This window comes from Triturus cristatus, chromosome 9 (genome assembly GCF_964204655.1).
Source record: "Triturus cristatus chromosome 9, aTriCri1.1, whole genome shotgun sequence".
NCBI classification, from domain to species: domain Eukaryota; kingdom Metazoa; phylum Chordata; class Amphibia; order Caudata; family Salamandridae; genus Triturus; species Triturus cristatus.
The window spans coordinates 1194928401-1194943448 of NC_140592.1; the positions used below are offsets into that span (position 1 = coordinate 1194928401).

The 15048-nt window shown below is 44.1% G+C and overlaps 1 protein-coding gene across 9 annotated transcripts in view; it reads right to left on the reverse strand.

The window, feature by feature from the left end:
• GPHN (gephyrin) overlaps window positions 1–15048 on the reverse strand; it is a 1582310-nt gene that overhangs the window by 810149 nt on the left and 757113 nt on the right. For all 9 annotated transcript variants that reach the window (XM_085627214.1, XM_085627212.1, XM_085627211.1 and 6 more), the window contains exon 4: window positions 14263–14355. In XM_085627214.1, the coding sequence (XP_085483340.1) occupies window positions 14263–14355 (93 nt within the window). The remainder of the gene's footprint in view (window positions 1–14262; window positions 14356–15048) is intronic.

Sequence of the window (15048 nt, forward strand, 5' to 3'; positions counted from 1 at the left end):
AATTTCCCAGGCGTCAGACTGGATCTGGATGATTTTTGTGTGAGCAGTATCGATGCACACCGGTAGGTGGCATCAATTGACTCCATGCGGTGGCATCCGTGCCAGAAGTAACACACAGGTCAGTAATATAGGCGCTACCTCGGTGTGATGACGTCAGCTACTTTCAACAACTTTCCACACCAGACCCACAGAGCCATATAGTGCACTGACATTGGTGTGTCTAAACTAGGGATTATCACTAGAATCTGTCCACGGAGCGGGGAGGATGGGTGGGTCAGTACGGAATCTGAGGCTAGATGCTGTGTCTACCAGATAATGCATTACCAAAGGTAAATAACTTGCTCATCTGATAAGAGACATCTAGCCTCAGATTCCTTACCTTTGAATAGATACCCAAGCTATAACATCCTCGGTGGTGGGCGGTGGACAAATTCTAAACTAGAAAGTCCTGCAGGACCGAACTTGTGAGATGCCCATCCCTGTGGACCTGGCTGTCCAGGCAATAATGTTTGGTGAATGGGATGCCCACATTGCTGCCTGGCCTGTCCAGGACTGGGACTTCGCAAACTAACACATTTGTCGCAGCTTTAGCTCTGGTGGAACGAGCCCTTAAGCCCCCAGGAGGCTCATTCTTGTCCAGTGCTAAGCCAGCACCAGCGCGAAATGGTTCAGTTTCTACACCGCCCAACCCTTCTTCCCTCCAACACACCACACGATGAGTTGGTCGCCCACCCAGAACGCTTGTGTGTGGTCAAAAAAGAACAAAATTGCTTTTTCTGGGTCCAGATGGTGGAGTCGCTCCTCTTCTTTTGAGGGATGTGGAGGAGCGTAGAAAATGGTCAAGGAGACAGATTGGCCTACATGGAACGGTGTTACTACCGCTGGCAAGAAAGAGGCCCAAGTTCGAAGCCCCAGTTTGAAGCCCCAGTTTGAATGGAAAAACAGACAAGAATGGAGGCCTGGATGATAAAGTCTGCTGCTTACACACCCTCCGGGCAGATGTATTGCCATGAGAAAGGCTGTTTTGATGTTGAGTAGCTGGAGGGAAAATTATGAAGAGGCTCGAAAGGAGCACACATTAAGAAAGTGAGAATCGAATTAAGGTCCCACTGAGGCATAATGAAAGGAGAAGTGAACATATTTACAAGACCTTTATGAAACCTTTTTACAATAGGAGCCTTACATAAAGAGCGTTGGTCAGGCAGCCGCAAAAAGGAACACACAGCAGAAAGGTAACAACTTGCAGTGCCCAGGGCAGGGCCCTGCTGGGCTGCCGTGAGAATAAAAAGAAGGATATCAGAAAGGGAAGCAGAAAGAGGGTCAAAAGACATTTTCTGTACAATATAATAAAACTTTCTTCCACCAACAGGCGTATACCATTTTGGTGGTGGAGGGACCCCAGGCTGCCAGAATAACATTGCAGACTTTGGGAGGAAGGTGGAAACCTGTCAACTGTTGCCGCTCAATCTCCTCGCAAGGAGTGAAGTTGACAGGTTTGGGAGGAGAACCCTCGCCTGCAGATGCAACAGAAGATCTTCTCAAAGGGGCAGCTTGATGCTCCTGCTCAGAAGCTCGGATAACAAACTCTCTGTATCCACTCGTTCCTGATCTTCTTGAGAGCTCTGGGCAGAAGTGGTATGGGCAGAAAAGCGTTCAGGACGCCTGAGCTCCACTCGAGACGAAAGGCGTCTACGAGTGAGAGCTGCTTTGGAAACTCCAGCTTGCAAAACTGCTGACATTGCACGTTCTCAGCGGAGGCGAACAAATCACACCAAGGCTCTCCATCTTGACAAAGGGTCCACAACCCCACTTAGCCTTATTTGTTGCAGTAGCAAATGGCGGTGGTGTTGTCCGTAAACACCTGCACCAGCCGTCCCTTGATGGAGGGTAGAAACGCTTTCAATGACCGTGTGATCACTCGGTGCTCCAGCATGTTTATGTGGAGTCCAGATTCCGACGGAGATCAGAGTCCTCTGATTTTCACATCTATTAGATGGCTGGCCCAGTTCACTCTGAGATCAGACCATGTCAGGGAAGTACCCCTAGTGCTGCGCCCACAGGAAATTCATGTCCCACTGTAGTGCTGCATTTGCCATCTGGCATGTCTCACCAGCAGAAATCAGGAGGCCATGAGGCCAAGCAGCCAAGATAGAGACGGAAACATTGATCTCATAGTCTGAATATCCCAGACTCGCTGCTTGGGAAGATAAACCCGAAACTGGACAGTGTCCATAACAGCTCAGATGAAAGGGAGCATCTGAGACGGAGTCAGATGTGACTTCGACACATTGATAGTGAACACCAGCGAATGCAGGAGGTTTCAGGAGGTTTGCCGCAGTCTGGACGTGGGAGATGACAACCTGGGACGAGCCTACCTTCAACAACCAGTCGTCGAGATAGGGGAAGACTGGCATCCCTGATCCACGTAGATGAGCTGCGACCATGGGACCCCTCTCTATGGCTCCCTTCACCAAGAGAGCTGTAACTTCTTTATGGAGCAAGGACAAATGATGCTCCGTCAGCTGGTCATGAGATGGAGGCAAAGGGTGAGGGGAAGATTCGTAGGGAAGGGTGTAGCCCCTCCTAATAATCTGTAAAACCCACCTTCCCGATGTTATGGACACCAGTGGTGGAGACGATGGTTGATTCTGCCACCAACTGGATGCCCATGATCTTGCAGGGCAATATTAGGAGGGCTTAGAGGCTCTGGCTGCAGGGGGATTGGGGGTTGTGGTAGACCTCTGGCTACCTGACCCACGGGTTCGGTATGAACCACCGCGCCTTCGCCCCCACACAATCTAGGAAGCTTGCGTGGGCGGTGGCTGGCATAAGGTTGGCGCGGTTGAACACCCCTTCTATAGCCATAAAAGGGACAATAGGCAGACTGGGGATGACACACAGCAAATGCAAGGCCCAAGTTCTTGGCCGCAGCCCACGAGTCCTTAAAGCACTCCAGCGCAGAGTCTACCTTGTCTCCGAAGAGATGGTTGCAATCAAAGGACATGTCCATGAGGGAAGCCTGTATTCCAAACAGTGGTCCATGAGCTAAAATAACAAACTATAAAACAATCAGTGTGAAAAAATGAAGAACATTTGAAAAAAAGGGAAAAACTGTGCTGGCTTAATTTTACTATGACCATGTACATAAATAATCTCAAAAAATGATGTTGAATATAAATTCAATAAGACACAAAGGATAAACAAAATGGTAAGGGTGCTCATACAGTTACATGAACAATGATAAAATAAGGAACATTGACAAGTGTAAACTGAAAAAACAGTGGCAGAGAAAAAACAACAAATAACAAAATACACACTATAACAATTGTGTCCTCTCTTAGTTAGGCCTAGTATTGAAGCGTCAACGGCGTTTCGACCCACGGATACTGCAAGTCTTGATCCAGTTGGTGAAGCCAATGTCAAGGTTGACTGATGCAAGGTTGATCTATGATGAGGGCGCTGAACCAGTCTGCTTCTGTGATTTTGCCCCAGCTGTGGCTTGGAATGCTGAGCCTAGTAGCAGTGTTGACTTGAGGTGTGTTTATTTGGAAGTGGATGATGGAGTGGTTGGTCCATGTGTGTTGGTTCTGGAACAAGCTGGGTTAGTCTGATGTTGCTCAAGCTTTCCAGGAGTGCTCTGGAGCAGGGGTCGTTCCGGTCTTCTAGGTGAAAGCTGAGGTCACCAAGGCAAATGCAGGCTCTGGAGTTGATGGTTAGTGGAGCAAAAAGTTGGTGATGAGGTTGGAAAAGGTGGCTCATGGTCCGTGTGGTCGGTAGACAAGAGTCCAGTTCAGGGTGAAGTTTTCTGAGACTTGCAGCTTGAAGTGCCGGGGTTCCATGAATGGGGTGGTGTTCTCCATGTATGTTGTGCATTTGATGGATTCCTTGTAAATGATAGAGAGTCCTCCTCCTGGCTTGGGAAGGCAGTCCTCTCAAGATCTTGTAGCCCGCTGAGATTGCCGTGGCAATGTCGGGAGCCGATGAGGGGTTGAACCCACTCACAAACCAAATATGTAAAATAAATAAAGAAAACTACTGTGCACCGAGCTTGTCAAACATTAGGGCACCAGAACTCTATTAATGTATTTTTTCAGTAGAAGGCATTTTAAAGAGCAAATCATTGTTTATTCTCTCTGTGAATAACAGAGTAGTGTCTGGACTTCCTGCCTCAGGAGCAATTTTGCATTTGGCGCTGAGAGATTATGCCTGTGTGCAAATTTCGTACATATGTGTATTTATTTTTTTGCAAACATATGCATGCTTCAGCAGCATTTTTCTTGTTATTTGTTTTATACTTTTAATCATTATTGCATACATTTGTAAAAAAACAAAAAACAAATCTCAGAGGTTTGCCAAGACTTGTTTGCTTTGCCAAAGTACTTTCTTTATTTTGTCTTTCAGATGGATCACCAGCCCCTGGTGCATGTTTTCACAAGCAAAATTAAGATAATACAGCCTCGAGGAAATCTAGATGAATTATAGAAGCCAGCAAGTTTAATTTCAAGGATGAATATCTAAATGGAATTTAGAAAAAGAATAGGTCACTTTTCAAGGCTACCCCTGAAGGAGGATAGGGAGGAATAATAACAAATATATGTAATTATGCGTGTCTTTTGTATAAAAAGGGTTGGGAGAAGGCTAGTGAGGATGAACACTGTGCCCAGAGGAGCATCGAGACGAGAAGGTATTGTTGTCTATTGTTGAGTGAGTGTTTGGAAACCAGCAGACGGAAGCCCCTGAAAAGTGTCACACGCAATTGTTGAGTTGGCCATGAGGAACACTTTGAGTGAGGGTTAAGAAGAACTAAGTGTAGAAGATGCACTGTAGGGCCAAGAAGGATTCACATGTGGGTAAGAAGACCACATTCATCCCCAGTGATGCTTCTTGGGGAACTGCTAGAGAAGGCAGAGATAAGCATTAGTGTGCCCAGTAGTATGTTGTCATGGAGCAACATTAGGTTCTGCTTTTGCATGATTATTATAAAAGATGGACTTTTTTTTTAAATAGTTCACTGCAGTAACCACAAAACATATTAAATTCAAATAAGGAGGTCAAATTCTGTCTTTCAGGAGATTGAGGCATTTTTACAAAATGTGGAAATTGAACATCAAAGGATGGTATTTCTGGTTTGTTTGAGAGGATCTGCAAAAATGTAAAAGACTGTTTGCAGCTAGGCTCTTGTGGATGTAATTGCTGTGAAGCAAGCACTGAGGGAGGTGTTTTGGACTTAGAGTGCGACTCTGAACGTAGTAATTAATTGCTTTTTGTCCACTGAAGGGTTGGGAATTCAGATACAGGTGGTACCATGAAGAAAGTATGGAGGAGTGAAGAGAGGTTAATAAGTAGGATGAGATGTTTGATGAGAGGGATGGAAGATAAGAGATTTGGTGCGAGTGAGGTTGTTTGGAATGAAAGGAGGGAGTTTGTCAAAGGTTTTCCAATCATTCCATGATATCAAAGTGAGTGAGTGCTGCGCAGCAGGTCACTGGTGTAGCGTGGAGTATGTTTGCATGTGTTCTGCTTCATATGCCTCAGACTCCCTTACATTCTGCACTTATTCCAGGACGCATATGTTATTGTTTTGCAATTGTTGATTAGATGATATGCATTTATGGTTGTTATAGTACAACAAAGTGTGCTGTATGTATCATGTATTTTGATAGTGTGCTTCTAGTAAATATAGCTTCATGCAATGTGTGACATTTACAGAAAGGCAGAGTCGCTTTAAAGTGAATATGGTACTACATTTCTACACTTTTTGCCTCTACATTAGCTCAGGTAAAGCAAGGGAATTTTTATAATAATAATATTGAGAAATCACACCTCTCGCAAAGCTTTGGCTTCTAGGGAAGCAGAGCAGATTGTGATATAATGACTCCACAGTTGTTACCAGACAGCAGATGCAGCCATACAGGCACAATATAACCTTGTTCTGCAGACAGGTATTGAACTTCAAATACAAATGAATTTTAGGTAAGCAACAGCGATGCGAGGTCCTGTGACGTCGTCAAGGTTGCCACTGACAAAGTTTTGCCATATAAAGTCCTGCATCGCAGATGCATCGTGCAGCGGCGGTTCCGATACAAAGCTGCGAGGAGATGCATTGCGCTGCTAGATTGTGCCTAGCAGAGCACCTTCAGGCTCCTTACCAAGGGTCCAGACAGGGTTGGCACCAGTTGGGTAGGGGGATGGTAGGGGGATGGGAGGGGGAAATTCAAGACCTATAGCAGGCAGTGTACAGATGCAGTGTTCAAGGTGGTTGAGCCTTTTCTATCCCTGAGGCTCTGATCAGGAGGCCAGCCAGCTAGCCCTTGGAGTCACATCTGGTGGTTCTGGGCTCAAGATGCCGTTCCAGTCCTTTGCAATCAGGCAGCGGAGTTGCAGACTTTCTTGGAAAAGAGCAGCACAGCAGTCCTTCCAAGTCTTCCCAATGTCCAGGGATGTAGTGAAGAGTTGGGTCTGAGGGTCCAAAGGGAGCACAAAAGACTAGTGTCAAACCATTTGCGAGTGTCCCGAGGCAGAGCCTTTCTGTAAGTGTGATACGTGACAGCTCCTTCCCACTATCAAGTCAGAGGTGGCACATTCTGCCAACACCTATTCCCCCTTTGTCTCACTGTCTGGGAGCAACACACAAAGACCAACTGCCAGCTACACCTAGTCACGTGATACAGGCTGCAGGCACAAAACGGTTGGTACAAGAAAATGGACACTTTCTAAAAGTGGCTTTTTCAGAATCGTGACATAAAATCCAATTTCACTATTAAAGATGGCTTTAAATTACAATTTTTTAGACACCAAACGTAAAATTCCCGCCTGATCCCAGTTGGAAGTTATCACTTATTTAATGTAATCAGGAAACCCAATGTTATCCTATGAGAGGGGTAAGCCTTGCAGTAGTGAAAAAGGTATTTTAGAGTTTTTCACTACCAGGACATGTGAAAGTCAAAAGTACATGTCCCGCTTTTTAAATACAGTGCACCCTGCCCTATGGGCTGTTTAGGGCCTACCCTAGGAGTGACATATGTATTAAAAAAAAGCTTTGGGCTTGGCAAAAGGTTAATTTTATCAAGTCGAAATAGCAGTTTAAACTGCACACACAGGCTGCAATGGCAGGCCCGAGACAAGGCTACTTAAGTCGGCACAATAAGTGCTGCAGGCCCATTAGTAGCATTTATTTACAGGCCCTGGTAACATGTTGTATCACTGTACTAGGTACTTGCAAGAAAATTAAAGGTGCCAATTGGGTGTAAGCCAATGTTACCATGTTTTAGGGAGTGAGCACATGACCTTTGGCGCTGGTTAGCAGTGGTAGAGCGCACAGAGTCCGAAGGCGAACAAAAATGAGATCAGCAAAAATGGAGGAGAAAAGCATAATGTTTGGTGGAAGACCACCCAATGGCTGACAGGTGTAACAAGCTTAATTTCTCCTTGATTTCAATGTCTGGTTGTCCATTTAATGTTTGTGAAGCTCTAGTGTATGAGAATCACAGAGGTCATAAGGTACCGGTATTAAGCAGAACCGAACAAGCTGGAATCATCAGAGCAAGGTAGACCCAAAATAACCCAGGTCATAAGCGCCTCAGTGAGACCTTTCTATAACATGCCCACACACTGGGCTAAGAACCCTCCCACTCCTGGGAGGCAGCTTGGGAAGGTGTTCCTTCTGCAGATGAGGACCTAAAGGGTAATACGGGTTCAGACACTTCAGGAGCTTCGAATGAACATCTGGACCCCAGTTGTCCCCGGTACCCGTCTGTAGAGGGCAAAACCCATGAGATCCAAACACGGTTACAGCCAGGCTTGGCGCCTCAGACATATTAAAACTGGAAGAGCTTTACCTTCAGAGACTTTCTTATGCTTACCTCCCCTACTGGGGTATAAGCCATCATCCAGGACTCTCCAGCTACCTCTGTCCAGGGCTTTTCTTTCAGTCTGACTTCAGGTGCTACCCATTTCCTCTCAGTCAGCTTCGAGGCATCGGTGCCAGGTGTTTTTTGGCCTTCTCCTTTTCCTTTTCCCTTGAGGGTTCCAGGTCAGGGCTTGCCTGGTGGTGTTGGATGCAGGCTTGCAGAGGGTATGACCTATCCAGCCCCAGCGTCATTTCAAGATTTTTTCATGAGCAGGATTTGGAAAGTCTGCTGCCATAGGTAGTTCTTTCTAATAGTGTTTGAAGAGTGTATTTGGAGGATTTTCCTCAAGCAGGTGCTGATGAAGGTCTGGACTTTGTTGGTGGCAGTCACTGTTGTCCTTCAAGTTTCTGCTGCATACTGAAGGGTTGATTTTACATTGGTCTTAAAAAGCCTGATCTTGGTAGGCGGCGTTAGGTCCTGAGAGCTCCAAATCTTCTTTAGCTGAATGAATGCAGCCTTTGCTTTGCTGAATCTTGCCTTGACGTTAGCGTCTGTGCCGCCCTGCATGTCTAAGACACTGCCCAGGTAAGTGAAGGCCTCAACCTCTTTCAGTGCATCGCATGCAAGAGTGACTGCAGTTGTGCTGGCCGTGCAAACCTTCAGGATCTTGGTTTTTCCCATGTGAATGATAAGAGAAAGTTGTGCAAATGCGGCAGCTACCTGGTCGATCTTCTCCTGCCAGGTCGTCGAGCTGTGCCCAAGGTTTCTACTGGATCCCATTTCTTCTCCCTGTGGATGTTTTCATGATCCACTCTATGGCCGGCAGAAGGAGAAAAGGGGAAAAGGAGAGAGCAAACAACTCTGTCGGACTCCAGTCCTCACTCAGAAGGCTTTTGTGAGTTGTGCTCCACGGACTATCTTGCAGGTCATTTACTCAGAGTTCCTGATAATTCTTACATGTTTATCTGGCACACAGTAAAGGCAGAGGAGTTTCAAAAGAGTCTCTCTGTTCACACTGTTGAATGCCTCCCTTCAGAGAAGGTAGCCATTGCCAGATAAGGCATACAGAATATGCAAACCTCTTGACAAGGAGGTCGAAGAAGGTGGAGGGCTGAGTGCCCTCATGCCTGGCCAAAAAGGAAGGTTACTCTCACACCTGAGATCAATGAGAACATGGCCACCTTTCTGTCTAAATTTACCTGAAGAAGCATAATGCCAGGTCCTAGGGGCCCTACAAAGATAAGCTTTTAGATATTGTTGGGCCTCTTACCAATATCCTAAATATGGAAGAACAGGCTAGGGCCTCGAGGTAGCGGATCTCTCCTGAGAGCCTGCCAAGGCGGGCCCAATGGGTTGTCTGTTTTCTGGGCAATGCTAATTGCAACTTGTCATTGAAGCACAGATGCTCTTTGCTCATAAAGGTGGACCCAAAATCGGATATGTTGGCAACTTCAGAGCCCGGTCTCATGGCTGATGGGCTTTTTTTCTGGGATCAATTTCTGAAGGGGCAAGGGAAATTTGCCTTGGCTTTCTCAGCTTTGAACAAGACCCACATCTCCATTAACAGGGTCTTTAGCCCTAAGGTTTCTGCTATGGTTGGTTGCGCAAGGGATGTCTCCAAACTCATTGCTAATTTGGAGCACAACCCTTCAAGAGATCTCCTCAGTTCTAAGACGCTTCTAAAGTTTGAAGGTTTCTTTCCCTGCAGAAGAGAATGCGGCCATGTCCACTGTAGTAATAGAGTCAGCAAGGCCTTTAGGTGACCCTTCCCTCTTCTTCCTATCTAAGGCTGGGGTAAGTTGGCAAGCTTTTTGCTGGCCTCAAATACAAATAAGGGGGACGTTGCACAGCAGCCCAAGACAAGACTACTGCCCACAACCACTCCCCTTAATGACGATTAGACTTTGTTGATAGACAAAGAAATGGCAGAATTGAAAGCAAAAGGGGCCATGGTTCGGTCGACCTTTCACCCATGAGGGCTCTTGAGAAAACTCTTCCTGGTAGAGAAAAAACAGAAAGGATATTGTCTGGTGATAAAGCTTTGCAAATTCCACAGCTGGATGGTCTAAAGACACTTCGAAATGGAAGGCATTTACCTCCCTTTGGATACGTTTACTGTTGCACGACTGTATGGTCCAGCTGGTCATGAAAGACCCTATTTGAAAATATCCATCTATCACCCTCATCCTAGCTTTCTCCTGTTCTGCTGGTGGGAGCAAATTCTTTGCTCTCCATTATTCTGTTTGGTCTTTCAACCCAGCTTCTCACGCCGGTAGCAGAGTTCCTCAGGTCCAGATGCTATCTGCCAGCTATCTATCTGGACAACCTCCTTCTAAAGGACCAGTCCGGGGAATTACTTTTAAATCACCTGTGCTTGACAGTTGATGTTTTACAGAACCTTGGTTGCATTAGCAATGGAGAAAGTTCCCTTTTGACACAGAGTCAGTCCATGTAGTTTGTGTTATCAACACAGTGCAGGCACCTCGTCATCTTGCAAAGAATAAAGTGGTCAATATCCATAAGGAGCTGAGGAGAACCCTTTCCCTGGACACAATAGCCTTGCCTTTCCTATTCCACTATAATGGCTCTTCAGAGATTGAAGGGCATTCTCCCCTGCAAAGGATTTGCATACTCAGAATTGATAGAGTCCGCGGAAGGCAGATTGGAAATCCAGTAGTGGCTAGACCATATTGAGGCCTCAAACTGCAGAGAAATCTTTAGGAATGCATCAGATCTGGTCTTTGAATTGGATGCTAGCTCTCTGGGCGGGGGTGCACAATAAGGAGGTGTTACTACAGGAGGTCACTGGGTGTCGGGGGAGTTCAAGCTTCACACTGATTGCTTGGATCTTTTGGAATGTCACTTCACGGTGAAGTGCCTGACAGTGTTCAGGGTGTCCTGTTATGTCCTTCATATGGACAACATGCTAGTAGTCAGGTACATAATCCGCCTGGGCGGTACCAAGTCTAGGATGCTGCAAAGTTACCCAAGGATTTTTTGCACTCCTGTTTGGACAGACTAATCTCAGTGTTGGTGGAACATCTTGTAGGCACCCTGCATGGGTTGTAGACTGGAATTCTAGACACTTTGAGGACTCCAGCAACTGGATGCTGGATCCAAGGGTCTTCCAGGACCTGATGGTACATGAACGCATCTTCAAGGTACATCTAATCTTTTCCCACCTCAATCACCAATTGGAAAGATATTACAGCTAGCATCCAGACCTGGGAGCTCTGACCGTGAACACCTTCCATCATGATTAGGGTGAGGGTCAGACAAATTATGCCTTCACTCCCTTTGCCATGATCACAAGGACGGCAGCAGATGAGGAGGCAGAGGGTGAAGCTGGTACTAGTAACACCCTTTTTGAAAGCTTCCTTCCTATTTTTCCAGAATTCTTGAGGAAACAGTCAAGGGCAACCTCACCAGCTGGTCTTCAAGGCCTCCTTGAGCTTATGGGCTGGAGGATTTCAGGGGATGCTGGTCAAACTAAGGCATTTCGGAAAAGGTTCAGGATCTTATCACCATGGCTTGGTCAGGCAGAACCAATAAACAGTACAGATCTGCTTGAAAGAGATGGGCTGGTAAGTGGGCAAATTCTGCATCTCATGGGGGCCAGCCTTGTACATAAAGTGAACTTCTGGTCTCGGCTGGCTGCTCTCGGTCTGGCCAACAGGTCTGTCAATACCTTTAGGCCCACCCTTTATGTGGGGCACATCTCCTTTGAGGGGATAATGGCTGGTGAATACATTCTGGTTTGTAAACTCTTGATGAGTATTCCCCTTTCTATGCCTCCGGGCTCCAGGTACTCTTCAATCTGGGATGTTAATTTCTTTCCTGGAAGGAGATTTTAGCCAAGCTGGCTAGGCTTTTATGTCTCATCTTATGTAAGAGTCTTTTGTATGTTAGCGCCCTATATCTCTTTGGGAGAATGTACCTCCCAGGGGGTAATCTGTAACATAGTTAGTCAGAACAAATCAGATACTGGCAGGGTATCTTAAGGTACCTAAAGATTGATGACAGTCTAAAACTCTGTGTGGTTCAATGTCTATAGTCCTATGAGAATATGACAGCAGAATTCTGCCCAGGGAGTGTTGACCAACTTCTGATTTCCATCAGGAAGGCCTTTAGGGGAGTTTCTATACCCATCAAATGGGTAAGAGAGGATAAGTCGGAAGCTGGGATCGACTTATTGTTTTTTGGACCTCATTTGGCCAAAGGTACCAAGGCATCTAAAGTCTTTGTTTTGGGAGGTAGACTGGAAGAGAGCATGAAAGCTGCCACCTAGTCTGAGGAATCTACCTTCACTAATTTTATTTTACAACGTTGGCAGGAATGGTTTCTCTGGGAGTGAGGAAGCTTTGAATTAACACAATCCTTGCCTCCAGTCCTGACACAGAATGAAAATGTCCTTGTATTCATGGAAAACTCCTCCATTCTATTAAGGAAACAGAGGGGAGGATTTTCCTACCCAGTCTTAATGGTGTCAGAGGATGGCACCAAAGTGTTTCTCGTAAAGTATAAGTACCATGGTTATGTTAAATTACATGGGATAATGTTTCTTTCTTGGCATGGATTGCCTTGTCTTAATGGTGTTCAAGTTAACCTGTGTCAATTTCTCATACAATGGTTTCTGCTGCTTAGTTCATAGTGGAAGAAAGAATTAGAGTGTACAGAGATACGAGAAGTTTGTCAGTTTGTATGAAGAAAACAAGAATGTCGAAGGAAGGAAAGGTGTATTATTGGGGTGCAGGTGCATGATGGGAGTTTGTTGATGACATAGGCTAAGGCAAGACTCATAGGACTAGTAATTCTCTACCTGGGATACTTTTTTTGCAACGCTATTTTCTGCAAATGAGTTTTGAAGAAAATGAGTTTAAATGGGAACTGTGTACACTGCTGAGAAAAGGAATTATAGAGTTGTGAGCATAATCCTCACCTGTGTGTCGTTAACTAAACTGAAGCCTAATTCATGAATACTGGGAAATTCTTCATTCCGCTGGAGAAATTACAGCACAGTTTTGATTTGGAGTCTCTCAACCACATACTCCAAATCAAAGTGAACACCCAGACACAAAGGAGAATGTGTTTATCAAATCACAGGGCATAAGCTCCCTGGCACTCCCAATAGATCACAGACAACAAGTGGGCTAATCAGAGTCAAGAAAAAAAAAACGATCACCGATCAAGTCAAACATCAAACTCCGAAAACGTTTGACTTGATTGGATACACTCTCTGGTAGTCAAGCACTGCATCAACCTGACAAACTCAACAGCTTCTTTCGAAAATACTTCAAAGATACAGTACCATCAATCATCATCACACTGATATACACCCACAATGTATCAAAGTGTCAACATTGCAACACCCTCACAGACCGACATGATGAAGACTACAGCTCCTTGGAAGACACCAAACAGTGATAACAATATGCACAACTGGAAGACTCAAAGAGGCCTGCCTTCCTAATTCAAGCACTAGAAGTAAGGGATTGGCAGTGTTTGACTGGTTCAATTGAGTACATTTGTAATGTTCTTTGGAGTTTTTCTGACGAGTACTCTAAACAGCACATTGACTTACAGTTATCTAAGCTAATCAACGTAGGAAACAAGATACCAATACCCTTTTCCCACTACTCACCTACAAGACTAAACATCTTTTGGTATATTGGCATTGTTTGTTTATATACAGTTTGTGCTGTACTGTTCACAGTTCAAGACACTACCAATATTTCATTATATGTTTTCCATAGTCACTTTTGAAAATCTCTTATAAGGATTGGGTAGACATATTAATATAACAGCATTAGCCTTCATATGGTACGCACTATTGTTAAATCTTAAAAACATGCAAACCTATAGATTTCCATGGAAAACACATAACTAAAATTATAGAGATAACCAAGACACTTTTTCTTGACATGTTTGATTTGTTATCAATTAAATAATCCATTTTATAACTAAATTATATTTGTTTTAGTTGTTTTGTTTATTTCTCTTCTGTACAGCAGCATACCGAGAAGTGCTTAGCAAAACATATTTTCATCCTTGGCTTCTGTGAATATCAGTTTAAAATATAGAAGTAAATAAGTAACACTTAATTAAAAGTAGTGGAGGTTTAACTAAGAATTGTTAGTGTTAAATGAGCAACATTGTGATAAAAAAGAATTACATCCTGTATTCTGGGATAAATAAAAAATCTAATAAACTGTACTTGAATGAAACTGTATCAAATTCAGAATATTGCATTCACAATCTTTTAAAAACAACTTCTAGATTGCAAACGTCTCGATCTTCCTCCATGGAAGTCAAATTTCAGAAACATAACAAAAGAAAACAACATTACGGTCCCAATTTGCAATATCATGGTGTAAGATCTTTAATGATCTTTATAAGGGTAAAGAGTACTCACCTCTGGTGTGACATCCCGAGGTGCAAACCCCGTTCCCCCCGTTGTTAAAATCAAGTTCAGCTCTTTTTCATCACACCAGTCTATTAACGTTTCCTGAAAGAGAAAAGCAGAAGTTCAGACAAGGCATTACACTGACTCTGGCATTCATTAGTAAACATATTTCAGTGTAATACAGTGTTCTAAAATATTTGTAATAACTCAATAGTGATGTATGCCTAAAAGTTTTTTGGAAAGTGAAGTGTTAAAAAAATAAAACACCCTCCTTATACCCCTCGCTCCATCCCAATTATGGCTTTGAAATCTTTTGAACTAAACAAAAATTGTGTCATTTAGAATTGCTGAGAACACATTTAATTTTTGATTCCACCATTTAATTTGTTCCTCATCACTCCAATTTGTGAATTTAAGAAACCATGAAAAGAGGAGACAAGGACATCCATCCAAATATCAATAAATTGGAAATATTTACTAATTTAGTTAAGGGGGTTCAGAAGGCGAAAACATATATACATATATATTCCTATTTCTTGTTTACATACAACTGGTCTGTAGAAATTGAACACAGTGGAAGCAACAGAGAAAGCAGGAGACACATTCCAACTTTTCAATCACCAATAATAAATGCAGGACAGTTCTCCTTCATGTAACCATCTTGTTAGTAAAAAGAAAACACACCTCCTATTTACTAAAACAATATCACTCAACTTGGTCTCGGCCCCCAGTCATTGACATCCACAAGAAAAATATTACGTAAATAGGGAAAGCAAAGAAATAACAACACTTTGT